We start from the raw sequence: 27,840 nt of genomic DNA on the forward strand, positions 1-27,840 counted from the left end.
TACTGTGTGACTGCTCCTGCTGTTACCATTTGTCCTGTGGTAGTCCAGTGCCTGGTCAAAGTGACTGTGGAAGAGGTAGTGGTTTAATAATTGGGAACCATGGCACAGATTCTTATGCATAATGGGAGTCTTTCCCTGTGTGATAGAGCCACCATGCTCAACTGCTTAGGAGGTATATTGAACTAAGTTATTACACATCCTTTGAAATATTATAGGCCAGATCCTCTGTTGGTGTAAACTGCAGCATCAGTGACTGAACCAAGAATTTGGCTCATTTTTTTAAATTCATATTTTCTTAATATTGATTGAATTTAATGCATGTGAAAGGTGCTTGATTCTGTCTGTCTGTCTTAGAACTTATATGGCCCCCAGTACTGTAGCATCTGAATACCTCACAATCTTCTATGTATTTATCTTTCCAAGACCCCTGTGAGGTATTGAACTACTATTAGTCCCACTTCAGGTTGGAGAATTGAGGCACTCCCATTGAAATCAGTGGGAGTTAGGTGCCTAGATGCTTTTGAAAATCCTACTATAAGTGACTTTTTCAAGATCATACAGGTAGTTTGTAGCAGAGCAAGGAGCAGGCTCTCCTGAGACCCAGGCTAGTGCGCTCACTGTTGGACCATCCTTTCTCTCTGACTTAGCGTCTTGGAAAGAAAAGTCCTTATTTATCTGTAGAACAGATACAGCTAGAGCAGTGACCGTTCTAGCTTCCCCACATCAACCCCTAAATGTGCATCAATCATATTCTAAAGAAATCTCTTCTAAGAATGAAATTAATTTGTTCTCCACACCTAATTACATTCTTGGCCTCTCTTTTGGGATTGCCAACATAGATGCCAGTTACTGCTCTGCATATATATGTGTTTAAGTTTTATAAGGTAGACACCTGTCCACAAGGACTTGGACTGATGCTGCCAGTTCATTTCATATAGCTGGTCACCAAGTAACCATCTGATGATAATGGCTTTTAAACACTAGATTTTCACTTGGGATCTGCTGAGTTCTGTATATCATTAGTTTTACATTACACATTTTATGGAATTAGTTTTGTAGCATAATTAGGCAGGTATATTTGCAGGTAGAGATGTATATAAAACGTTGTAGATATAACGATACACCCACATTGTTCCATTAGCAAGTATATCTGCCTATTCTGTAAACTGTTCAAACATGCAATATCAGAGACCGCAAGGCTAAGATCTAAAATTAGTCTTCCTCTCACTATGGGCAAGTGTACACTACAAAATTAAGTCGACTTAAGTTACGTCGACATACAGCCACCACAGTAATTGATTCAGTTTTACGTGTCCACACTATGCTTCTTGTGTCAGCGGTGTGCATCCTCTCCAGGAATGTTTGCACTGATTTAACTGCCAGCGTGGGGCATTGTCTGATGGTTTCTGAAAGGCAGCTATAGTCAATATAAGCAACACAGTATCTACACTGACACTGTGTTGACCTAACTACACCACCTTAAGCGTGACGCCTCTCATGGAGATGAAATGCTTAAGTCAGTGTAGTGGGCAAGTTACATTCGTGGAAATTCCATTTTAGTGTAGTCGCTAACAGAGTTAGGTCAACATAAGCTGCCTTCCGTTGACCTAACTCTGTAGTGTAGACCAGGCCTATATTTGTAAGAGATTGGGCATTACAAAGACATCTGGTGAGTTTCTAGGAGTTTAAGGTGCCAGTTGTGCCATTCCACACCCTCATATCAAGTGATTTGTGCAACAGCTTTAGCACGAGCCAATGTGTCTATCCTGTGGGATGCAGGAACAGCACCATATTGTAACTGGTATGGGGAAAACAGATTGAGAAATAAAGAGAAGAAATTCCAGTGGTGAAAGGACAGAAAAAAAATCACTATTCCTTTCCAATATAACAGTTAAATACTGTTCTGAAGATCATTTGGGCAAAAAAACCATGAGGGTGAACATAAAGTGGTCTAGAAAAGTGCTTTGACTCTAGCCGATTTTGGGGGGTGGGAGGGGAGCAGGATTCTTGCATTCTTAATGATGTTTGCTCCTCAGTGATCCGGATTAGACTTTGAAGTTATTATTTGGAAGAAGTGAATCTATCTTGGAGATGTTTAGGTCTTTATTCATGCTGTTGTGAGGATGGAGACAGTTTTATGCAGGGCAGTACATCAGTTGCCTTGTGAAGGCTAGCTTCATAACAGAAGAAATTGCCAGTATGCTTTCATTTTCAATAAAAAATGATGCTGTAGAAAATAACACCCTCTGAAAAAAGAACAGTTGCTTTGTTAACACTTTATTAGTATTTGCTATTTTTTTTACATAATTAACATTAATAATATGTTTGAATATATTTATTAATTACTCTGAAGGTTTGGCATGTGGATCAATTTTCTTTAATTATATTTAAAATATAAGTTATTTAAAAAATGAATCTCAAAAATTGCCTAAATATCTCTTTGATCTAAAGAGAGTCTTTCATGCCAACTAACATACATATTCATAGACATTTTTGGTTTTGTCTTTTTAAAATTGAGATAAAAGGGATACTTTAGAGAATCTGGTCCAAACCAACAAATTCAGGAATGAGAGTTAGCATTAAAACTCTACCCTCAACCCCTATCTCCCTTGGCCATCCTAAATATGTCAGGCCATGTGGCATGTGAAATTGTTCACTGTCCAGTGACCTATCCAATAACTGGATTACAGGGTAAGGAATGATCTCCTGGTCTTTTTTCATGCATATATTAAATTGCAGGGTTTATCATATATTGCTATTTGAGAACTCTGTGCCAGATATTTATATTCTTTTCATGCAGATATTGAATTTATTCTCACCTTTAAAATCTCAGTTTATCTGGTACTTTATATTTTTCAATTCAATTATAGTATGAAATATTTCTTCACTGTGGATTTACAATTATGATGGATAGTTTAGTCCAGAAAGACTGTACATCTGGCAGGATATATGAAGGAGATGCAATGGAAGTGTTATACTGCCTAAACATTTTTTTTTGTTATAAATCACAAATACTGTGTTTGGTTTATGAAGGAGTCCTGTGCCGGATGCTTTATTTTGCTTTCTGTGATATAGCCTCCTTCCTGCAACACGGAAAAATAGACAATCATTTTCCTTTCTCTATTGGTTTGTGCATTGAATACTTTCTGTTAGAAACAGTTTGCGAGAATGTCATCCCATTATACCATAATTAAAAAGGACGAATATTTAGCTATTATATCATAGTTAATAAAATTGAGTATAGGTACCCATGAGATTTCAAAACTAGAATGCTAATTTGAATTTACTTTGCTCTAAATATATTAATATCTAAGGTCCTGATTCTGCACCCATTAAAGTCTGTGGGAATGGAGGCACTGAGAAATGGGAGCAGTCATCCCTGGACACTTCCTCCCCAGCCACCCACCTATATACGCACTTGAATTCTGGCTGTCTATTCCAGCCGTGGATATTAGTAGCTAGATCTTTATTCTTAAATCATCTTCTGGTACCTTCTCTTTCCTTCAAGATAAATCAGATTTGGTACATGCAACATATATTTCAGAGCCCCCTGTTTTCATTTCTTCATTTATTAAAATGTTGATTTGTAGTGGCTATAACATCATTTTCAGGTCCTATAATAAGCTGTTACATAAACCTGTTTGTTCAATGCACTGCAGTTGACAAGCAGAAATCAAAGGAAACTAAGAAGTAATAGGTGGATAGACAGAATTTTCCGGTTTAGGAGCTGATATAAAACCAAAATGGTAATATATCAGGTAATTTTCCAGGAGAAAAATAAACCCAGGGAGAAGTGGGAAAAAAAAAAAGGTCTGCCCTTGAATAAATATCTAAAGCTGTCTCTTCCTACTGGCAAAACAAACAAACAACAGTTCAGTGCTTATCCTCAAGCTTTTCTTTCCCTTTCCCATCACCATTCAGTTTCAGAAGACATTGAATTAATTTGGTCACTGAGGTAATATTAGTGAAATGAAATTTGTAATAATTTTCCTACAAAATATATGGATATTATTCACATTTGACTTACATTAGGAAATCTGAAAACTGAGTATATCAGTTTGAATTAAGTGTTGCATCTACCTACTCATTTGCAAAAATCCTTAAAATATAAAGAATGCCTTACTCTGCATAGAAAAAAAATATTGGAATTATTCTAATACTAGTGTTAGTATTGATGGTGTGCGGCCACCTCTTTGTAGAATGTACATGGGTGAACCTTTCTTTCTCTGTTTTATTTATCATCCCTTTTTGTAATAGATGCTACCATTATGATATCAAGAACTAAACTAGCCAGCTACCTCATAAACAATTTGTATGTCTTGCATGCTGTTCCCTGTCTGTTTCCTTAATTCCAATTGCAGTTCACGTTTGCATTCATCAACAGCTCACTGATCAGTAATTTATTTCCAGACTTCTGCTTATCAATTATCAATGGAAGGGTATAATCGAAGCTGGACTTAGTAACAAAGGTAGCTTAATTTAAAATAAAAAAGTCATTATAAGGTGAGATTAATCTGTGATAAAAGCTTGCTTCTTCTTTTTATCATTTATCTAAATGATTGCCCTCAGTTCTCAAGCACTTGTTGATAACTCAAAGGGGATTCTTATTTGCTGGAACATTGTTTTCCATAGTGAGAGATAACACATAACTATTATTAATATAAATCAAATTGCAATGCAGAATTGTGGCAGAATTTTAAATACTAATCCTTACCCAGAAGTTCAAGCTAATCAAGTTCTTTATGGTGTAGACTGGTGAATAAGCTACAATACATGAATCTTGTTGTAGGTGTTCAGATTTTTTCCTAGTTCTCTTTCAGTGAGTTATGACACTTTTTTGTAATTCTAATGCACTGGTTGTAAATACAATATTTATAACTGATCTTGTTCATTTTTGACACATACATATTCTAAAACATTCAGTTTACTCTACAAATAAAGGGAAAAAATACCTCTCTATGATTGTGCTCTTTCTGTATGCTGTTGAATATCAATCTGAGAGAACAGAATTTATTCCATTTTACTCCAAAGACTTAAGACACTACTCCCTCAAGAAATTTAAGCCAACGATTTAAGGAATCAAAGTCAGGAAATATTCAGTTGAAATACCAGTCTGAAGGTAGTCAGTGGAAGTATTGCTTGTCATTGAAATCTTAATACCTTTAAAGGATTTGTAAGCGAACAGTTTTCAGTTGGTGGAGACAAGTGTTTGCTGATATAGTGAGCATTAACACATTTGTCAATAGTATCTGCAGCCATGTCACACCGGACTACAGCTACCTTCGTGCCACTAATTACAGTAATTTACTATGGGACTCTCTCCAGTCACTAGAGTGGCTTGATGATGGTAAGAACCACTGTGGTGGCAATGATAACTAACTCTGAAGAATTAATTAAAAGGATGGTCTTAGTAAATCATTTTTCTCGCACATTCAATTGATACGTACATTCACCTATTTTGTCAGAACTGCTTTTAGTAATTCATAGTCTCTGTCTATATACATTCATATACACACAAACAATTGCTTTACAGGAGTCATAAGTATTTAGTTTTCAAAAGTGAATTCTCAGATTTCTTATTACTGAAATTTCATTCTTTTTGTAAGATCCATGTTCATCAATTTTTTTTCCCATTTGTACCTTATTAAAGTATTAACAAGCGATGATCTGCTGCCATCACCTGTAAATTGAGTTAGTCTTGTACCTGAATGGGTTCTAGGAAGTAAGGTTCACAAGAGATTCTGAGAAGTGAATCATCATCACACTTCTTCTCATGATTGTTTTGCACACTCTGACATTCTGGCAGTTCCTCTCTTTGTAAATGGTGGCATTGACTGGTGAAGACCAAAATGATCAGATCTTTTATTGGTGGAATGAAGGCAGTGGAAAGCATACTAGTAAGATTTCTCTTCCTATCTCTCTTTTCACCCACCATGTTCTTTCTCATCTGTCAGCAGCTTGTCATGATGCTGAAGCTTATATCTACAGTTTCTTTCTCTTTCCTGCTTGCAGGCATGGATCTCTTCTCCAATTGCACAGAGGAATGTAAAGCGTTGGGCCACTCGGATCGGTGCTGGATGCCCTCCTTTGTCCCATCCGATGGACGCCAGGCTGCAGATTATCGCAGCAATCTGCATGTGCCCGGTATGGACTCTGTTCCAGACACTGAAGTGTTTGAAACACCAGAAGCTCAGCCTGGGACAGAGAGGTCCTTTTCCACCTTCGGCAAGGAGAAGGCCCTTCACAGTACTCTGGAGAGGAAGGAGTTGGATGGACTGCTGACTAATACACGAGCGCCTTACAAACCACCGTATTTGAGTAAGTACTAGTCAAAAGGCTGCGTCAAAATGTTCCCTTTGCGGGAATAAAACTTGGCTCTCTGCTATCCTTACTACGAATAGTACAGTCAGAGTATTGGAGGCAATGAGAAAAAAAAATACTGCTCTTGGATTCAGATACCACTGAAAAGGACATTGTTGAATGCACTTAAAAAAGAAAAGACTTTGTGTCATGATAGTAGGTCACTGTTGTTAGCAGCAAAAACAGTATAAGGAGATGGCAAGCTAATTTTTTCTTTACATTTTAACTGCTCCAGGTGCCTCACTTTCTTATTGATACTGAACATTATCACTTCATCAAGTAGTGCTGGTATCATACCTACATTGCTAACACGAGGCAGGGTTTGGAAGACAGCAGATGAGTCTTTTCTTTCTTTTTTTTTTACACACTATTCTCACTATCTTTTACTTTCTTTGTCATCCTACAAGATATAAACTTGCATATTCTGCTCAATGCTTTCTATCTTGTTCTGAATTCTTACCTCTTTTATAGTCATCATTGTGGTTGGGTGACACAGAAGACAGTGTGTGGACATAGGAAAGATAATTAATTATGCATTTTGGATTCTGAGCTAAAAGGTGTACACTAAAATTGTACTTTGGTCTTAGGTGTTTTACCACTATATTTACTAGCCCATTGTATTTTATTAAGCCATTACAAGATCTCCCTTGACTTGAAGCGTTTATGATGCTCATTTAGTCCGTGTGACTGGAGCTAAGGAGAGCAGTGTTATACCAGTGATCCTTCTTAGAGCAACAGCAGTCCCTTAGGACAGTAGGTGAGGTGAGGAATGTTTCTCTGGAGTTGGCTTTTTATTTAATTTTTAAATTTCAGATGAATTCAGTAGTTGTCAAAAGTGCTGCACCGAGAGCTCTGGAAACTGAAGTCTGTCTCCAGAAAGGTTCAGCATGGACAGCAATGGTGCTTGTTTCTTTGATCTCCCTCAGCTCTGTCCTGGTAGCATGAGGGTACCTTTCAAAGTGTGAGGGTAGTTCAGTCTTCTTACCCATTCAGTCCTTGGATTTTCTGTTGAAACTACGAAAAAGGTTTGAAAATTATTGATTTTTGTGATGTGCACACTCACTTATAAGGAACTGGCCTGAGGCAAGCATCTCATTTCACATAGGCCAAAAAAAAAAAACCCCAGCCATCAGCTAGCAATGTCTCCTATACTCTTCTGACAAAGGTCAGATGTGAACTGTTGACCTTGTAGTGAACTCTTATGTTTTTCATTACCAATCCTCATAACCATCCAGGCTTCCAAAAGTGTCTTTTTGTAATAGGGCACATTCTAGCCATGCATTATGAATTTCATCTTCATAATTTCAGCTAAAATGTTTGGATTTTATAGCACTTCCAACCTCATTATGAGAATGTCTCTATTTTTGTTCAGTTTAGATACATTTGTTATAGTGAGGATTATCCATAACAATGCCAAACTGATGCTTCTATTTAATTGTTCTACGGTTTGGAGGTTGATTATTTTAAAGTAAATGTGCCTTTTCCCGTTAGTTTAATTTTCAAATTTGTGTGCAGTTAATATAAACTATTCAGTTTGTCAATCTGTAAGCAAATTGTCCCATAGTTTATACTTTACTTTCCTCACAAACTATGGCATGAGAATATAAAATAGTTGAGGTAACATTGGAAAGAGTGAGCGATATGTTGTGAATTGGGTTCAGCAAAATTAAATCTGGACTTTGAATTTCACTGGACTTCCAATACAAACCTTCAACAGAATCTAAATTAATATTTCTGTCTTCTATTTTCCCATATTTAATGTTTGCATTGGTACAATTTTAGAATTTAAAATGTATAGCAAATAATAAAAGAACAAAGAAAAGAAAGTGAACCTATTACTCTGTAGAGCTGAGCAGATAATTCACAATGAATAATTTATTCATTGAACAAGAAAAGAGGAGAGGCTATTCTCAATTTAGTTTTAAGGAATGCACAGGAGATGCATTCTCCAGTTCAGGAAATAATTATAGTTGAGGCACTAATTAATAGTGACCACAATATAATTAAGTTTATATTTATGGGAGGAATTGCACCAAAAAATGGAATGGTGATAATAAATTTTAGAAAGCATGATTTTTTTTTTTAAGAAGCTAGTCTAAAAGGATCCTCAAGTGAGGAAAATAAAATCCTCAAGACTCAGCGTGGTTGCTATTTAAGCACACCATACCAGAATCATAGCACATATGCAAAACCCTAAATGAAAAGAAAGCAGGAAGGTAAGAAAAAATAAAACATATGGTTAAATTGCAAATAGAAGAGGGTTACTTGAGATAAATAGGTAACAATTAAAAAAATACTTAGCTTAAGTAAACCCAGTAGAAAGAATCCTAAATTAAAACAGGTAAATTGTAAGACTGAAATTAGGAGAGATAAGAAGGTCTTTTTAGAACAAATAGCCAAAGACATGAAAACTAATACACTTTTTTTTTTTTTTTTTAGTATGTCAGAGGTAGGAAGCCTGTGAGAGAACAGGTAGGTCTGTTGATCTGCAAATATTGAGGGTAAAGATATCACAGAGAAGCTAAACAGTATATTTTCATTGGTCTTTACAAAGAGAATGTTAGGGAAGCTACCTACCCCAGACCAATTTTTTTTCAAGTAAAAGTGAGGAAAATGAAACTGAGGTGTGAAAAGATGAGGGGCTTGAATAAATGGATACATTAAAGACAAACAAGTCACTAGCACCGGATGGTATTCATCAAGAGTTCTGAAGGAAGTTTAGAATGAAATGGCAGAATTTGTAACAAAAATCAGCTACTGTGGGGGGTGTCTCATAGGTGGAAAATGTAGTACTTTTCATTGGAGGAGGGGTCCCCAGCCAGCAAGCCAGAATCTTTAGCCAAGTTCTTTGAATACTGACCTCATCCTGAATAAGTAATATACAATGTAGTATGCTAATGTGTTATTGTAAGTTTGCCTTCATAAAAAGTGTTGTTGTTTTTTTTTAAAAGACACTAAGCATGCTCCTGAAAATTACAGGCCAGTATGCCTTCTCAGTTTAGTTCCCGGTATATGGCTGAAGTAGTAATGAAAGATCGAGTTTTAAAACAATATAAAATTATGAATATAATATATTAGGAACAAACCAGCATGGCTTCTGTAAAAGCAAACCCTGTCTCTTCAATCTATTAGACTTCTTTGAGGATATTTTAGCAATGGTGAATAAAAAAGAATTGGTTGATATGATGAACTTTGTCAAAAGCTTTTTGAAAGTTCAGACAAATTATAAGAGGCTATTAAAGTGATTAAGCATAGTCACGGGGTTAGAGTAAAGTATTATCACACATTTGAAACTGTATAAGAGACAGAAAATTATTAGGAAGAAATGGATTGTTTTCAGCACCAGCAGAAGGTTAACAATGGGGTTCCACAAGGGCTTAATATATTTAAAAGGGATGAAAAGTGAGGGGGTAAAATTTGCAGAAGACAGTAAATTATTTTGGTTAGTCAATACTATAGTACAGTGTTTCTCAACCAGGAGTACATGTACCCTTGGGGATATGTTGAGGTCTTCCAGGGGATACATCAATTCATCTACATATTTGCCTAGTTTTACAACAGGCTACATCAAAACCACTAGCAAAGTCAGTACAAACTAAAATTCCATACAGACAATGACTTGTTTATACTGCTTTACATACTATAAGCTGAAATGTAAGTACAATATTTGTATTCCATTTGGTTTATTTTATAATTATATGGTAAAAATGAGAAAGTAAGTAATTTGTCAGTAATTCTGTGCTCTGACACTTTTTTGTATTTTTATGTCTGATTTTGTAAGCAAGTAACTTTTAAGTGAGGTGAAACTTGGGGTACGCAAAACAAATCAGACTCCTGAAAGGGGTAAAGTAGTCTGCAAAGGTTGAGAACCAGTGCTATAGTAGACTATGAGGAACTTCAGAGGGACTTAGCAAAACTAGGTGAATGGGAACATACATACTGAAAGGAGTCATTTGAACTATTCTTGTACCTTTATAGATTATAAATTAACTGTTACCACTGAGAAAAGAATACTTTAATATCACTGAGGACAATGTAATGAAAAGCATCTGGTTCATGTGCACTGGTAGTTACAACAGTAAAGAAAATGCTATGTTGTACAATGGAATAGAAAATATACTGAAAATATTATAATGCCATTATGTAAATTCATCATACCCTCTCACCTTATTGCTGTATTCATTTCTGGTCACTCCAACTGAAAAACAAACAAACAAAAACCAAACACACAAAAACTCATAGCATAATGATTAGAGGCATGAAAATACTTCTGTGTGAAATAGTACTGGGAAGATTAATACTGAATAGTTTAGGGAAGATATGAAAGGCAACATGAGGAATATAGAATAATAAATCATACAAAGAAAGTAAATTAAGCAGTCCCATTTACCCTTTCTTATAACAAGAGAATGAGGGGGCAACAAAGCAACTGCAAAACAATCAATTTAAAATTCATAAAAAGGGAACTTTTGTATTATTTTTGATACAATTCACAGTTAACCTGTGGAATTCATTGTTATGAGATGTAATTGAAACCATGAAACCATGAACTTGGTAGAATTTAAAAATAGTATCAGACATTTGTATGGATAAATGAGAACATCAGCAATTACATTCGAAAGTATGGTGATATAGAAAGGGATATAAATCCTCATATTTCAAGGGTGTTCAGAAGAAACTTCTGCTATGAGCAGGTTATTCCATTATAGGGTTTACCTCACCTTCCTCAAAAGCATCTGGCCCGGGCCTGTGTCAGAGGCAGGACATCAGACTAGCTGAACCACTGAACTTATTCAATATAGCAATTCTATGTTCCTGTGAATTTAGCTCATTTTTATGCTAATGGAATATCCATGAGCAGATCATGATATCCTCAAATTCTTTTGTTATACTAGGTTATTTGATTAATATCTTTTCAAAATTTTCACTCTGTGGATTTATCATAAATATTTGAAATTCACGCTGTTCTGCTTAGTTGTGACTCAGGCAATAAATCACAGGGTGCTTTACACATTTCTGATTGGATGAATGCACAAGCTCTACTAAAGTGAATACTTGGGCATGCAAATTTAAAAATTCATTTTCTTCAAGTCATCAAGCATGGACTTGGAAACTGACTTTCTGCAAACATCTTTCCTATTAAAACTTGATCATTTGAAGGGTCACAGAAATCAAATCCTGAACATGGGCCAAAGCAAATGCATTAAAAAATTTGAATGAATATTGGGGTGGGGGGGGATTGTATTTTTCCCCAGCTCTAATTTTAAACCTTTGTTGTTCTTCTGCTAATAGATGTTTGTTGTTTTTGTGGTCTAATCTCTTTGGGCCAGGACAGTGTCCCACTACATATCTGTACAGCACCCAGCACAATGGGGCCCCAATCCTCATTGTAGCTTCTGGCCCAAAGGGATTAGACCATCAACCTGTTCCAAATCACCTAGGACCAGATCCTGAGATGGTATAAACTGGTGTAGTTTAATTGAGTTCAGTGGAGCCATACTGATTTCCAGCAGCTGAGAATCTGACCCTTAATTTTAAAAATGCATTGACTTTCATCCTTTTTAAGCAAGTTTGTGTTTCTTGTGGGTCATCATGGGTCATCTTTGATTGACTCATTGATACATATTTTAGATAGATCGATAGATAAAAATACTTTTGAGAGCTTCTGAGAGTTGTGAATTGATATCAATAGAGAATTATTTTTTCTTATCAGAAGCAGAACAGGCACAACAAGGACAGCGGCAATATAAGGCAGGAACTAACCAAGCTTAGCTACACTATTCACCAATGTGCCTTAACCTGGACCTCGAGTCTCCCTACATTTATAATCTTTGACCACAATTGTTATGGTTTTGTTTGATATGAACTCTAGGGCTCCAGTCCTGCAAAGACTTAGGTACATTCTTAACTTTGCATGCATGTAGCTTAACTTCCCATTGAAGTCAACAGAATTGCTCTTATGCATGAAGTTAAGTATATGCATATATCTTTGAAGAACTGATTGCCTAGGAACTGGACTATCAACTAATCTAAACAAGATATCAAAGAACAATCATAAGGTATGTTTTTTTTCCCTCCCACATCCATTGTTAGGGTTAGCAGAATTCAGTTTTTATGTTTTTTATAATTTTGATGGATAATGTCAATGTTTATTTTTAAACATTTTTTTATTTTTATCAATTTAAATTTTCACAGTTGTGGAAAACTGGGGGAGATCAGACAGCGGGGGCTAAGACAATAATTATTTAATGACAGTAGATGTTGAAATTCAAAAAGTTAAAGCTTTATAACTGTTAAAACATAAATTGTCAACATCATGTGTTAAAATATACAAAGTAAATATCCTTAAATCAAACGCTAATAAGTTCTCAAGCAGCATTTTTATTACTTTAGTTTTCTGAAATTCTGATTATCATCAGTGGATATATATTTTTTATTGGTTTGGACATATCAATGTTTACCGACATTTACTGTTAAAAATCGGATCCTTCCAAATGTAGTCATTATCCATCAACTTGAGTTGGTTTAGAATAAATGACGCAGCAGTAAAAAGCATTCCATATCTTTTTAAGATTACACTGAGTCAGTCACTGCCCTGTGGTGATTTTTCCCAAGGAATAAAAGTGTGTTGATAAGGATTTTTATTTAATTAATTAATGTATTTATTTATTGGAATGTGGGTGTCTCTAGTATCATAGAGAAATATTACTTCATGATAGCATATATACCACAGAAGACTTTTCAACAAAAGGTAAAAGCAAATATAGGAAAAACAAATTTCATTAAGAATTCCATTGTATTTTTTGTAAAATTAAAAATCAATCATGTAATTAGTGAGGCTCTTATGTGCTCAGTACTGTGGAAGCAGAATTTTCTTTTCTTTTCCTTTTGTGTGGTTATGCCTTCTTTCTGAAAAATCATTTGCATAGTTTTACCATAGCTTTAAAATATAATACAAACCATATATTCCATATATAATACAAACCATGTAAACCAAACAAACCATATATTTACCAATATTGTGGCATTATTTAGAAAAATTAGTAACATTTGAAAAAAATGAAAAAAAATGCTTGATTTTTAAAAGGAGAGATAGTGGCCTTGTACTCATTTTTGCATGTGCATTTATGCACTTATAATTTCTCACACAGTTGTACAAATAAAGCAGATATTGGTACCACAAGGCTTAGTTGGGCCCCTATCTTGTGATTTTTCTCATGCAAATGCAGAATTTTCATGTAAAATTGTGGTACATATTTGCAATTAAATATATACAAACATGCACCAAAAATTCATGTGCAATTGGGTTCTTACGTCTAAAAATTGACTGTAAAGGTTGAATTTTTCAAAGGTGGCTTCAAACATGTCTGCACTGAAATGCACAAGTTTGAGTACTACCATTTGTGTGTGCAAGCAAAAGAATATGTATGTGTAAAACTCTGCATGCATGCATGAGTGAGTTATGCATGTGCAAATTCTATAATTCTGTGCACAAAGATGGCTAAAAATGTTGCTCCTCATCCTGTAATCTGACCCATAAAGGTGATCCTCTTACATTGGTATGGAGTCCCAGTAAAGTGCATGGAATTCTGCCTGGACAACTATATGACTCAGATTACAGGATCCAGGCTTCTATGTGCAAATGATTTAAGCGTGCAAAATTGCACACACAAAAATTGGAGGCTGAGTTGGATAGATAGCTTTTAATGCCCAGAACCCAATTGTGCATTTGGCCTGTTCTTCTAAGCAGTAGTAGGAACGCTTGGCTTTACCACTGTCATTTTTAAAATGATGAGAGACAAAAGTTGTTATATGAGTAAAACTTATCAGCCTAAATTTGTTGTGTGACATTAAAAGTAATTTTAGTTATATTTCTAAATAAAATAAAGTACTTAAAAATCTTGTTATAGGAATGAATAAGGTAAGAGTGAGAGGTAATATGTATTCACTGGTTACAGTAAGTATTCTATGACCCTTCATAAACTACTCATGATCGTTCACTGCTCATTGAGTGACGTATGTAATGTTTTTAAAACTCCTATTCTCCACTATTTTGTATTCGTCATGTGACTGTATTTCTCTTGCAGTCATCACTCAAAGGGAATACTTACAGGGTATCTAATGCAATAATAGTTAGAGAGGAAATGGATAAGTCACATGGCAAAATCAAGAAGGAAAAGTTTAGAAAATGCAGAAATAACTGAATATGTTCATTTTAATATGGCCTAATAAAATTTACCCTGGAGTGGTGTTATTTTAATTGAATTGAACCATTTTTTTAACATGAAGAAAAATGAGAGACTCATTCAATTTTCCATTCTAAACGAGGAATATTAGCTGCCTTATTTAGGCAATATTTAGCTGAGTCTTTTTATATAGCTAAAACACTAGACAGAACTTCATTGTATCCCTCTATATTATAAAATAGTGAGGATTTCAGTAGTAAGTATAGGGAACACTTTCTCCACCACGGAAATGCAGCCACTTCTGGGATGAAATACCACAAATATCAGCAACTCACAACAGTTTAGGGCAAAAAGTAAAGAATACATTTTCTGCTTGGTTTAAAGAGGGATTTGGTGTGAGGCAAGCAACTGGAATTTGACCAGGTTTCTTGAATTTACCCCATATTTTTATGACAGGTGCCATGCTCTTTGATATCAAGTTGTTAGAATCTTGTTTTTACATCTCATTGAAAGACAGCAGATACCCTCCTCCCCTCACCCCACCAAGCACACACACCATTTTAAAACAGTGGTTGAGTAGTGTCAAGGTGTGTCAACACTACAATTAAAAACCTGTGACTGGCCCATGACAGCTGACTCAGACTAAGGGGCTGTTTAACTGTGATGTAGGTATTAGGGCTCAGGCTGGAGCCTGGAGTCTAGTACCCTGCAAGGTCAGATGGTCTCAGAGCTCGAGCTCAAATGTTTACACCCCAGTAAAACAGCTCCTTAGCTTTGGGTTTTTAATTGCAGTGTAGCCATACCCTCAGAAAATAGAGGGTCATCTTCTGAATCGCCAACACTAAAATATTAAAGAAACTAACAAAAAATCTGCTGAATCCATTGTCGGTTATTTTTGAGAATGCTGGGTCTGTCATCATATGGTAACATTTTCAAAGCATCTCAGTGACTTAGCAGTCAAAGTCTCATTTTCAAAAGTGTCTTTGACAATGGGACTTAGGCTCCCAAATCACTTAGGTGGCTTTGAAAATGTTACTCATGGTAGGCATGCAATGTTATATAGAAGTCAATGCTATCCTCACATTTATTATGAAGGCCCACTTGCCTCTGTCCTTTTCACTGGTGATTGACACTGGAGTGCGGAACAGAACTTGCTCCTACCCCGGCTCTATGCAAAGTAGATTCTCCTCACCACAGCTTCAGCATATGCACTCCATAATGGAGGAGGGACCCCAAGTGGTTCTTGCTCACAGCTCATTCCATGGTGGGATAATCTTCTTCACACACCCACACTAGTTAGCTCCTGTTTCTTTGCTTCTCTTCTCACAATTCTATACACAGCAAAACCTTGAAAACATCCCTCCAAAAGGCTTCTCTGCTTCTCCTTCCCCCACTTTCATTTGTAAAGGCACATCCCATTTCCCAACTGTTTTTTTCCCCTGTGGGAAGGAAAGAGGACAACAGTTCAAAGAATGTGATAAATAATTGGTGGGGGAGGGGTGGGGGGAGACAAGGAAAAGCGGTCCTCAGGAGTAACTGCACTAATATCTTTACATTTACACATGAACACTCTAATGTCCGGTACCACGTTGTTACCTGGCAACCCCACTTCTTCATAGACTGTGCTTCAACTCTGTTCTCACATGACAGCCACTGATCATGCCAAGAGATTCATGCTAGCAATGGGGATTGCTGCTGGCATGAAGCTACTGTGAATATAGTTAATTTGTTTTCAAAAGTCACTGCAGTCTAGTGAGGTCTCAGAGGATTGAAAATGACACATTTAGTACCTTGTTGTAAGAAAGGGAAAAGGGAGACCCAGGTAAGTAGACCATTAAGGTTAACTTCAGTTCCTGGTAAATTGCTGAAAAAAATTAATAAAGCAGTCAGACTCAGTTTGTAAGTACCAAGAGTGAAATAACATGATGAGTGGTGAGCAATGTGGATTCATGAAAACCGAATTAGACTAAACTAATTTAATTTATTTCTTTGATAGGAAAACAATATTGGTTACAGAAAATATAGCCAACATAGTGAAGCAAATCTTCAAATCATATTAATAAATTCTACCTGCAAAATGTGTGCATGCATGAGTTGCAAGAGTAAAACCTGTACACACAGTTGCCAGTTTTACATATTCTATTGTAGTATTTAAGAATGCAATATGTACTGTCCAGATCTGTGGTGTGCAATCCAATCTGCTGGTTTCAAAAATTCAGAAATGTGGTCAAGCGTATCTTCTTGATACAGAGTTTCCTATTGTTTTACATGACATTTTCGAAGGTAAACTGAAATAATGTAATGTATAATGATGGATGTGAAGTCGATTAAGAGGGACTGATAATGAACAGTGCTTCACCTCAGCCTTCCTTCCTAGTTCTGCAATATTTCAGGTGGACCTTTGAACCCTTAAGAACAGTCAGTTCAACTGCCTGGCTATGTTTTCATATTACATCTAAATGACAGCAAATTTTCATACTCACATGACATCTAAATGTGCTGCACATAACTTTGAGTGCAAAAAGGAAGGATGAGTTTTAAAAAAAACTAGCTCACAAATAACAAAAAACAGTAATTGTTGTTATAATGGGCTAATATGAAGCTAAGGAGAAGATATTTGTAGTATCTTGAAGTGATCTATTCTAGACTCCTTATTGACTTGGAAGATACTGTGGAGATATGTGATAATCATATTTTTGAATCTTGGAGAGCATTACATATGCTTTCTAGAATATAATAAAACACAGTGTAATCTTGGTAAATTGGAAGGACTAGCGGAAATTTGAAAGTATGGTATTCAGTAAAACCTATAGCTTCATTTAACAAGGACAAATAAAATGCTTAGATAAAAGAATACCAGCCAGATTATACTACCTCAGAAAAGCACCAAAGGTTTTAGTAAATGTTAAACTGGGCACAAGACAGAAATGCAGTGCTGGTGTAATATGGTATCAGAGTGCTGTGTTCAGTTTCAGGCTTCTCAATTAAAAAAAAGACAAATATTCATAGCTGTCAGAAATATGCAGTGAAAATGTTGAATTATTTTGAAAATAAGACAGACGAAAGGCTAAGAGAGTGAAGATTAATAAATCTAGAGATACGGAGATTGAGAGGGAGATGAAAGCTATTTATATATATATATAAACAGCTGTTACAAAGAGGATAGAGATCAATTATGGTCATTAGTCAATGAGTACAGCGCAGGAATGAGTGGTTTAAGATGAAGCAGGAAAAATGTAAGTTAGGGATTAGGACACGTACGCAATGGAATAGGTTGCCAATAGACAATTTAGAATTGCCCTCACTGGAGATGTTCAATGCTAGATATAACACCCATGTATTAGGAATGGTTCAGGAATAATGAAATCAGTCCCACCAGAATGCATGAGTCACCTATTCAGGTGTCTTCAAGTCTGAAATATTCGATGATTCTCTTTGTCTCTAAGACAATGATGCTATGTGTATTATCTACCATGTAATCTGACGATATTATGGTTATAGTACAACAGAGAAGAAAAAATTGCTACTGGTTGGTACTTCTTGTGAGAACATTGGCTTTCACTTTTCTTTGATCCATTGTAGAGAATAGCTGACTGTTCTCTGCATTCAACAGTAGTATCTGGAAGGCATCATTTCCACAGTAAATAATGACAACTAGAAGATTAATCAAATCTGACATATATTTTGCCACCAGGCTGTACTTTGTAGTTTAAAAAATTCCTCAGCATTTAGCACAGAAAATCAAGTACACACAGAAGTACCATACATGCATTGAACACTGGTAGCAACAAACAGCCAGGACTCAATTCAGGAAAACATCCTATTAAACACTCGCTTAATTGTAAGCATGCACCTATATCACATTGAAGTCAATCCTTAAAGGTAAGCACCTGCTTAAGTATGGCCCTGAACAGTGCTTAAACACTTTATTGAATCAGGTCTAATTCATAGCAAGTGAAATTTCCTTCCGGACAAAGGACCAGCAAAAGCCAAGCACTACTGAAATCTTAAAAATAAGCATTAGAGAAATGGCTAAAATCTTAATATCATATAGGAGTTGCGTTACAAAGGCGGCATCTGCCATCAGATACCAGTCTCTTATCGCACTAAGTATTCTAAGTATGGAGTGGGGGAGTATGGTACCGCAAGACTGCACTGTGTGGTAAATTGTTGGAATGGCCCTCAATGTAGCAAAATATTGAGGAATTTATTCTCAGAACTATGGTCACTGTATGTTTTTTTTTCTTTTTCTTTTTTATGATTGGGAATGAAAATGGAAATGTGAATGGTCCATTAGTCCACACAGACGTGCACATACAATCCCCAATGAAGTCAGTGTATCTCTAGGGCCTAGACATCAAAAGCATATTTAAATGAGGAAATTAAATTTCTTAAAACAGCTGCTGTTAAATCCTGCACTGAAGCTAGTCAAGTTGACTGAGTGTATGTCAATACAGAATTTGGACAACGAACTTCAAAAACAAGTTGATCATCCATTTAGGTGTTGGTGCAGATTTCAAAATTAATTTCTAGTAGGAAAAAGCACGGCAAAGTGACCCTCTTGTATTTAGACAAGTGATATGTCCCTTTTTAATGGGGAATGGGGGGGGGGTGTAATATCATCAGTATCAATGTAATTCTCAATAGGCTGTAAACACTGTGTGATCAGTGCAATGTCCATCAGTGTCAAATCTCCAGTTGCCTTGGAATCATTGTCCTTGAATTGATTTCAGTGAATTTGGACAATTAAATCTTATACGCGCTTATGCAAGACAAAAGGAAAGGGCACGGTATGTGGCTACATGATTTATTATGGGCAAGATAACTCTTGGATATGCTAGTGTAGAAAATCCTAAGTGTGTAGAAAATCCTCAATGTAGTGAACAAATGTAATGATCTTTAGGATTTATTTATTTAGATAAAAGCAAGGATGTTTGTGAGAAAGGGTTCAGCATAGCAATTACTAATCCTTTGTATTTCAGCCTCATTATTTTATTCACAGCCTGCAGACCTAATGCTCATGTTCTCTTTTGATTTTACACAATCTGAGTAATTGTACATATCAGTCCAAATGCTATCAGATTTCAAGGGACAAATTCTGTCTGGCTACCATATGTGTTGGCTGGGGACGGGGGAGGTTCTTCATCCCCTTCCCTACTTTGAGTAGTTCTACCAGGCACAGCCCTGTGCATAAGAAAAATCATGTACTATGCATTTCCTACTCCGCTCTCCGAACAAATAGTGAGGATCCCACTGCACAAAGACACACTCAGACATATACACACATTGATCTCCCTAAACAGTGTAGTTTGAGTTGTGGAACTACAGGTGCTGGGGGTGCAGGAGCACCCCATCTTGAAGTGGTTTCCATGATATACAGGGTTTACAGTTTGGTTCAATGGTTTTCAGCACCCCCACTATAAATATTGTTCCAACGCCACTGGGTGTAGTTGAAGAATGGCTCTTCATATTCAGTCTGAGGTGTTGGCCCAGATCCTCAAAGGTACTTAGGTGTTGCTCAGTTCAGCATTACAATGCCAAAACTCTGGGTGGCCAGCCAGATAGTTGAATCCTCAGTCCTGAATTAGGTGCCCAGGCATCGAGTTAAATGCTTAAGAAAAAGATCCTCTGAAGCCAGCAAAGTAATCATGAAACCACTTAAGTTAGGAGTTAAATGCTGAAGAGAAGAGGAGGTGGAAATAGAAGAGGAGCCTAGGCCTAAGTAGCTGTCCTAATGTGCTTCCTTCTGCTCAGGATCCTCAGACACAAACCCTCTCCTGGAGTTAGGCCCGTACTCCAGGTCAGCTGCTTAGGTAGCTCATCACCTAGCAGTCAAAAGCATTTCTCTCTCTGTCTGCTGCTCACTCTTGATACCTCTCTTACACATCCTACATTTCCCAGTTCCCTGATTGACTTTGGTGCAGTTTCTCATCAGTGGCCTGCATCTGGCCATCCTGCTGTGGGGCTGGCAGTTAACAGATGTTAGGCATGCTCAGAGCATGCCTATAGGGTCAGCCCCCCACTTGTGAGATAGGCAGTCCCCCAATCTCATTTGAGAATTGTAGTTCAGGGCTTCCGGGACTTTGGCTTGAGCCAGGGCTCTGAGCTGCTCATTAGTTGCAGGGCAGCATCAGGTTACAGGCAGTTTTGTGAATGCTGACCATCAGAAACGTAGGCATCTAGGGAACTTAAGTGTGTACAGGATCAGGCAGCAGTTGAGCAGCATTTTTGAAAATGTCAGTGACACCTAATCAATGCAATTTAGTGCCTAAAGAGGCAGACACCTAAATACTTCTGGGCCGTTGTATCTTTATACCACTTCTTACTATGTTAACTGTATCTAAATGATACACAGTGAAGCCCTAAAAAGTTATCGAGCCCTGATGTTACTCTGCTCACTTCATTAGAGCCACCACATGGGTAAACTTGGTTGATTTTTCCTTCTGGATATGAAAATGAGTATTTTTCCAAAGTCCTTTTTTCAACACTTTGTTGTTCTGCAGAGAAGGTTTTTAAGCAAAATAAAATCCTAAATTATGACTTTTGAACTCTAAAAACAAACATGGCAATGTACAGATATATGCATGGAGCACAAAACCTCCCATTTAAGCTCTTTAAAGAAGAAAAACTTCCCCTCTGCATTAATCAGTAAGGAAATAATATTTGGGAAAATGTTATCTTCACATTTGCGAACTAGTGATTTGGGGACTGCACAAGACTGACAGTATCCCAACAAGAAATATCTGGAATGTCTTTTAATGGCATTTTCATAAGATATCATCAGTAATCATTTAAAAATTCTCTTTAAATATTACACATTTAAAATGACTATATGGATTGGGAAATGTATTGGATTGACAGCTTTGGTGACTGGAACACTCTCTGTCCACAGAACAGCTTTAACATGGGCAGCAGGAGTGTAATCTTCCCCTTCCCACATCCCCACCCCAGCAATGCATCTCATCCTTTACCTGGATAAACCACCACAAATGTGGAGTGAATTGTGGTAGTTCACTCCACATTCCCATTCACTCCTTGACCTCTCTTTAAAAAGGGACATTTGGAGTGGTTTTGTGATGTGGACACCTGCCCACTAATTACTAGACTGAGACTGCCAATTCTTTTCATATAGAGCACCAAGCTACCATCATGCATCTGATGAAGTGAGCTGTAGCTCGCAAAAGTTTATGCTCAAATAAATCTGTCAGTCTCTAAGGTGCCACAAGTACTCCTTTTCATTTTATCAGATAAATTGTAATCACTAACAAACTGGGCTAACTTTGCACCAGAGATACAGAGCAGACATATATTGCTAGTCATTTGAGTAATCCATTCCCCTGCAGCATCCCTGGTGAAATCCTGGCCCTGTCAAAATCAATGGGAGTTCGATAGTGCCAGATATCACTCTCTGTGTTTAAAATATATAATAATGCAAACAAACTATAGAAATATAAAGACAGTTCAAGACAACTAATAATGCAAATTGAAAATCAAGATAAACGTAATGTAAATATGACGTAGGACTCTTATACTATCCATGGAAGAAATTTGCTGTATCTTTATAATGCCTGAGTATTTGGGCTCTTTGTGAATGGAATGTGAGGAGGTTGGGGAGGTCTGCCACACAGCCCCATGACTGCTTTTTTCTCTCCTATGGCAGCAGTAGCAAGCATAGACCCTCTGTACCAGTGGCATGGGACATTGAGACCACTGGATCTGAATAAACATCGTTCCATCCTTGGAACATACCCACCTCACCCTGCAAAGTGACCCTCTGTGCTTACCTCATTTCGACAGGCGTGGAGACAAATACTGAAGTGCATGGGGTTGTGCCCTTGCATGGCAGCCCAGATGGCAATCTCCAGCACAGCTGCTATATGGGGTTAAGGTGTATAAAAGTCTTTGTGCTTAAACTCCACACTAAAGGTTAATTTTGTCCTCAGGTAGTAAATATAGCATGTATAGTGCTGCCTTGTTTCTTTTCTGTTCTTCTGTTATATGGGTGTCTTTGATTGAAGAGAAAAGGAGTACTTGTGGCACCTTAGAGACTAACCAATTTATTTGAGCATAAGCTTTCGTGAGCTACAGCTCACTTCATCGGATGCATTCAGTGGAAAATACAGTGAGGAGATTTATATACACACACACACAACATGAAAAAATGGGTGTTATCATACACACTGTAAGGAGAGTGATCACTTAAGATGAGCTATTACCAGCTGGAGAGTGCGGGGGGGGGGGGGGGGGAGAAAACCTTTTGTAGTGATAATCAAAGTGGGCCATTCTCCCCCCCCACCCCCACCCCGCTCTCCAGCTGGTAATAGCTCATCTTAAGTGATCGCTCTCCTTACAGAGTGTATGGATAATGCCCATTTTTTCATGTTGTGTGTGATTATAAATCCCCTCACTGTATTTTCCATTGAATGCATCCGATGAAGTGAGCTGTAGCTCACGAAAGCTTATGCTCAAATAAATTGGTTAGTCTCTAAGGTGCCTCAAGTACTCCTTTTCTTTTTGCGAATACAGACTAACACGGCTGCTACTCTGAAACCTTTGATTGAAGAGATTAATTTTTTTCTTCCTCCTCTTGGTAGCAGTAGCACTAATATTTATAAAGCAGCATTAGTATGCATGGCATTTTACATGGTCCCTTCCCTGAAGAATTTTCAATGTCATGGCTCAATTGGATCTTAAAGGTACTGCCCCATCATGGGGGAAGTATGGGGTCACACTGCTACAGGTATTATGCGATGGTTTTTTTTCCTGGCACTGTCAGTGCATAGGGTGGACATGACTACAGCTATGCCATAAAAGAAGTGCAACATGCACTCCCTTTTGCAACTGACGCTGTCTGTTGGCCATTGTGAAGGGAAGCTTCAGGATCACAGCCCTGCCTCCTTCCTGTCCTCCTTGGGGTGGCTAGCAATGCTTAACAGGACTACTCTTCTGTTCAGAGAAGCGCAAGGTCTGCAAATGTGGCAAGTCCCTGTTTGGGAGTTATTAGAGTAAGGAACGCTCCTTGTACCCTTTCCCTTCTTCATAACCCACCTAGAATCTAGCTATAATCCAGACCTAAGAGTTTCCTTGGCAAGATGAGAGAAAACAGACACAAGAGCAGGCAATGGGAAAAGAGTATAAGGGTGAGATTTTGTGATGGAAAGGTTTCTTATGAATGTATCTTGATAAATCTTCTGTTTTGTTCAATATATTTCTGTTGTTTATAAGCCAGAATTGTTAATTATAGTTGTTATATTTTTTCTTTTATTTTTCATATTATCTTATTTTTCTTCCCTTTTCATTTCTTCTTCTTCTTCTTCCACACACTCTTTTGTGTGTCTTCTTTCCTCAATCTCTACATGTAACTATTAATGGGATAGCTATGCATTCATATCAATGGAAGAATAAATGCTAATGTAAGGCTGCTGTACTCTGCTTCCAATTTTTATTGAAATCTATTATAAATTTTCTATTTTATATACTCTCACAGTAACATTCAAAACCCTTGTGCTTTGGAGAAGGACAACTACCTCGAAAATAATATAGATTATGGATCTGTAACAATATTTGAACTACCCTTCATGCAAGTTATGATGCTTGGTGCTTGATGGAAGCATCACATAGTGGCTAGGGGGTCAGCTCCTCTTTAAGGCAGAGTAGGGCTCGTGGGGGGGCTGGGCCCTCCCACTGCACAGATTCCAGCCCAGGGTCCTGTGAGGGTTACCAAAGGGCAGGCACCAGGAACATGTTACAGATACCTTCCTTGGGCCACTTCCTACCCCTCATTCTATAGTCCAAGCCTTGCAGTCTGTAGCAAAAGCTACTTAAAATAAGGTGTTAACTGCACCTTTAGTCTGTCTGGGCCCAGCACATAGGATCTTCTTTTCTCAGAGGTACTGCCACAGCATCCCTTCTCAGTAGCTTCTAGGACAGGTCCTTCTTCCTGTCTTGTCAGCCCTGTTCTGAGCTGTCTGGCTTCCTTTTAAACTCCACCTCCACCTCTGCATGCTCTTCAGTCCTAGTGTGGGGTTTATGCACCCCATCACACAAGTATGCTAATAAGAAAAATACATATTTTAAAGTTGCTTTCTATTTGTGCTGATTATGTAGTCCTCCTTCTTCTCCCACCCCCAAGACACTTATTCAGGAGTTGAACGCATGTAAGTATGGTAGTAACATTATTAAACTTTACGAATTTACAACATTTGTAACCAAAACCCATCATTCCCAGTGGCTGTATATATAAAGTTTTCTACTCCATTAGATTTCAGAGTTCATTAATGAGAACAGAGTACAAGAACAGTTAAAATGGGGATGAAGAAAGAAGTCTTGTCTGAGATAAAGACTGGGAGCCAGGAATTCTTGAGTTCTTATACTGGCTCTTACCTTCCTTTTGATAATTTCCAGTTTTATAGTGCTTTCTATCTGTGGATCTCAAAGTGAATTATGAAGAATAGCGATTTAAGCCTTGTTGCACCTCTATGAATAAGATTGCTTTCCTATTTTACATAAGGAGAAATTTTGGCACAGAGAGGTTTGGTGATTTTTCCCAAATTCACACAGAAAATCTTTAGCAGAGCCAGGAACAGTTTCCAGATCTCTTGGCTTCCTGCCCTCTGCTTTAACCACAAGACCATCCGTCTTCTCATTTTACCTCCCTGACTCAGTTTCCCCATCTGTAAACAAGGATAATACAGATTCAGACAAATTTCTCTGCACATGAATTTCTAGCCACATACCCCTGCAGAACAATGAAGAGGAGGTAGGTTTGATCACCACTCTTGGAATCCAGTAAATCTGTTTCTGTTGGTGTTCCATATGGAAGGGTTTCTCTTAGGTTTTGGGACCAGGAAAGATTTGGATAAGGAACTTGCAGCTTCCCAAGGCACAGACATTGCAGATATATACTTAGTGTTATAAAATGGGCTAATTGTAGTGTAAGCACATAAATTAAAAATAGTAATTAAATAAGAACATTTACACACTGACACAGGGTAAGGCAAAGACAGCAGCAGCCAGCTACTACAAAAATGCACTCATTCATCTCTAAGGAAAGCCTAGGCAAACAGAGAGGTCACGCTGTGTGCTCTGAGAGACCTAAACAATGGCCCTGATTCCAGTGCACTCACACTGCCAGATCGGAAATAAAGGCCAATAGACCTTAATAGAGCAGCAGTTGTCCCTGATGTGGATTTGCAGGGGTGGGAGGCTTCATCCCCTGCAAATTCCACTGGGCTTCAAATTAAACTGTCTTAAGGGAATGTGTGACAGGAATCCCTGTAGTGATTTCCTGCATATCTGTCCCCTTCCATGGCTTTTTCAATAGCAGCAGGCAGTCAGGGCTACTGTGCTTAACTATTTTACCAGGATATTGCGAAGATTAATATATGAGTGTTTATAAAGAGCTTCGAAGATTAAAGGAACTATATATGGTATTTATTTATTTATTTAAGGATGTGAAGTCCAGTATTTAGAATCTGACAGTTGTGTGCATGGTGTGATACTCTGACTGAGGATCAGGAGCTTTAAGTGGCTCTTCAGTGTGTCTCCTGCGACTCTTTGCAGCACATATTAAAACACTATGTGATTTAATTGTTAACCAATCAAAGTTATTAACCAGTTGGGATGCTTTTACTATGTTATTAACCAACTGCAGAATACTTGGTAAGTGATTTTGCTGGGGGAATCATATATATCCATCTGTCTATCTATCTATCTATCTATCTATCTATCTATCTAGAGAGCGCAACATCACACAATGTACACACAAATTATTACAGTATTCTGTTACAGGAGAAGACTCAGTCAGGACCTTTAAATTCTAACTCACAGGCCTACAAAACTAAAGCCAAATAAGAATTTTTATTTTTATTGTTGTTTATTGTGGTTAATATGAATTGTAAAGTCCCCCCCACCCGCACTGTTCAACTGCAACAGAACAGACAAAAAACTAGATAGTTTTATAACAAATATACGCTACTAATTTTGGTGAATATTTATTAGAAAAGTATCTCATTAGTTTATCTATTTTGATGCATTCTGCCAGTGGAAAAAATCTTTACAATTCATAGTCACTAAAAAAACATATTTCTTATTTTGGTTTAGTTTTAATGTTAATAACAGATCTGGTAGTTTGCTGTGTTGAACTGATAGGATGATATACTAAATAGACTTCATCTCTTGTATTTGTAAATCATGAGTGCCCCACAATCGTCTATCTAGGCAGACTAGATTAGATGAATATATAATACGTATGCTAATAGATTTCCCCATAAGTAATCTAACTTCAATGTGAATTATATTGTACTGATTTACAGTGTTTGTTAGGTGAACCTAATCGGTGTCTTTTTTTTTTTTAAAAAGAATTGAGACTTAGGATAGGTCTATGCGATTTACATATATGAAGTCATTATAAAGTTAGGAAGATTTCTTTTACTTTGTAACACTTCACTTCCATGAATGGACTAATCTTTGATTCCTTTACATCAGACTTTGCCAATTTGAAGTTTAGGTTAAAACTTGAATTTATCATGAAATCCTTGATTTATCAAAAAAAAATCAAGACTTCAATCCAGTGAGCTAGTTCCATTTCTTAGCAGCACTGGTGTGACTGAGATCAGAATCTGACTCAGTATCTTTTCCGAATGCTAGTACAAGTCATTTGTTAACTTTGCTCCCAATTACAGTTAAAATAGCCAGTGTCTGGAGCTAATATAGCTACCACAGCTAGTGGATTAGGATAGTGGTTTGCTAATGCATTGACCTGTTTCACCTATGTAACACTAGTTCAATTTCCAGCATGACAGTAAATGTTTGGATTTAAATTGTAGAATTTATGCATATTTTTTTCATCTCTCTGTCAAACCAGAAGAAAGGGTCAGCTGGTGAAGAGGATAATGATTCTCTTTGAAAGGGAAGGAAAGTCAGCTTCTGATTCTTTTGGAGATTCTTGATCTTGTTTCAAATAAAAAGATGAACTAGAAAAAATAGACTTGGAAATATCAATAGCAGTGAACCTGCAAGTGTGACTCTTTGCCTTATTCATAAACTGATTGTATAAAGGCACACTGGAATACTTGCCATGACATGTTAGACAGATAATAAAACAGCATGCGACATTTGGTTTTCAGAATATCAAACCACAGAAAGAGTGTTCTCTGAAAAGCGATTCGCCATTAAACTGTTTGCTACAATGGGAATTCCAAGTGACAGTTTGTCACAAGTTTTGATTGTTTCTCTACATGTTAAGAAATACTAAAATGAAATGTTGGGGACTGATTTTTTTTCCTCAGAAGTG

General features: G+C 37.1%; 1 protein-coding gene and 1 long non-coding RNA gene across 5 annotated transcripts in view; one reads left to right on the top strand and one right to left on the bottom strand.

Annotated features, from left to right (window-relative positions):
* Positions 1 to 27,840, top strand: part of PCDH10 (protocadherin 10) — a 37,559-nt gene that overhangs the window by 9,114 nt on the left and 605 nt on the right. The window contains exons 4-5 of one of the 3 annotated variants that reach the window (XM_074950862.1): positions 6,013 to 6,318; positions 8,800 to 8,832. In XM_074950862.1, the coding sequence (XP_074806963.1) occupies positions 6,013 to 6,318; positions 8,800 to 8,813 (320 nt within the window). In that variant the 3' untranslated portion in view covers positions 8,814 to 8,832. Of the gene's footprint in view, positions 1 to 6,012; positions 6,319 to 8,799; positions 8,833 to 27,411; positions 27,796 to 27,840 lie in introns of those variants that run through there. The other 2 variants (XM_074950861.1, XM_074950860.1) reach the window with 2 other exon arrangements.
* The window catches only part of LOC141986411 (uncharacterized), a 103,347-nt gene that overhangs the window by 460 nt on the left and 75,047 nt on the right, over positions 1 to 27,840 (bottom strand). Inside the window, exon 4 of one of the 2 annotated variants that reach the window (XR_012639273.1) lies at positions 23,077 to 24,598. The exons of the other annotated variant lie outside the window; for it this stretch is intronic. This is a non-coding gene — a long non-coding RNA (uncharacterized LOC141986411). Of the gene's footprint in view, positions 1 to 23,076; positions 24,599 to 27,840 lie in introns of those variants that run through there. 2 annotated transcript variants of the gene reach the window in all.

The sequence above is a fragment of the Natator depressus genome, chromosome 4 (assembly GCF_965152275.1).
Source record: "Natator depressus isolate rNatDep1 chromosome 4, rNatDep2.hap1, whole genome shotgun sequence".
Classification (NCBI taxonomy): domain Eukaryota; kingdom Metazoa; phylum Chordata; order Testudines; family Cheloniidae; genus Natator; species Natator depressus.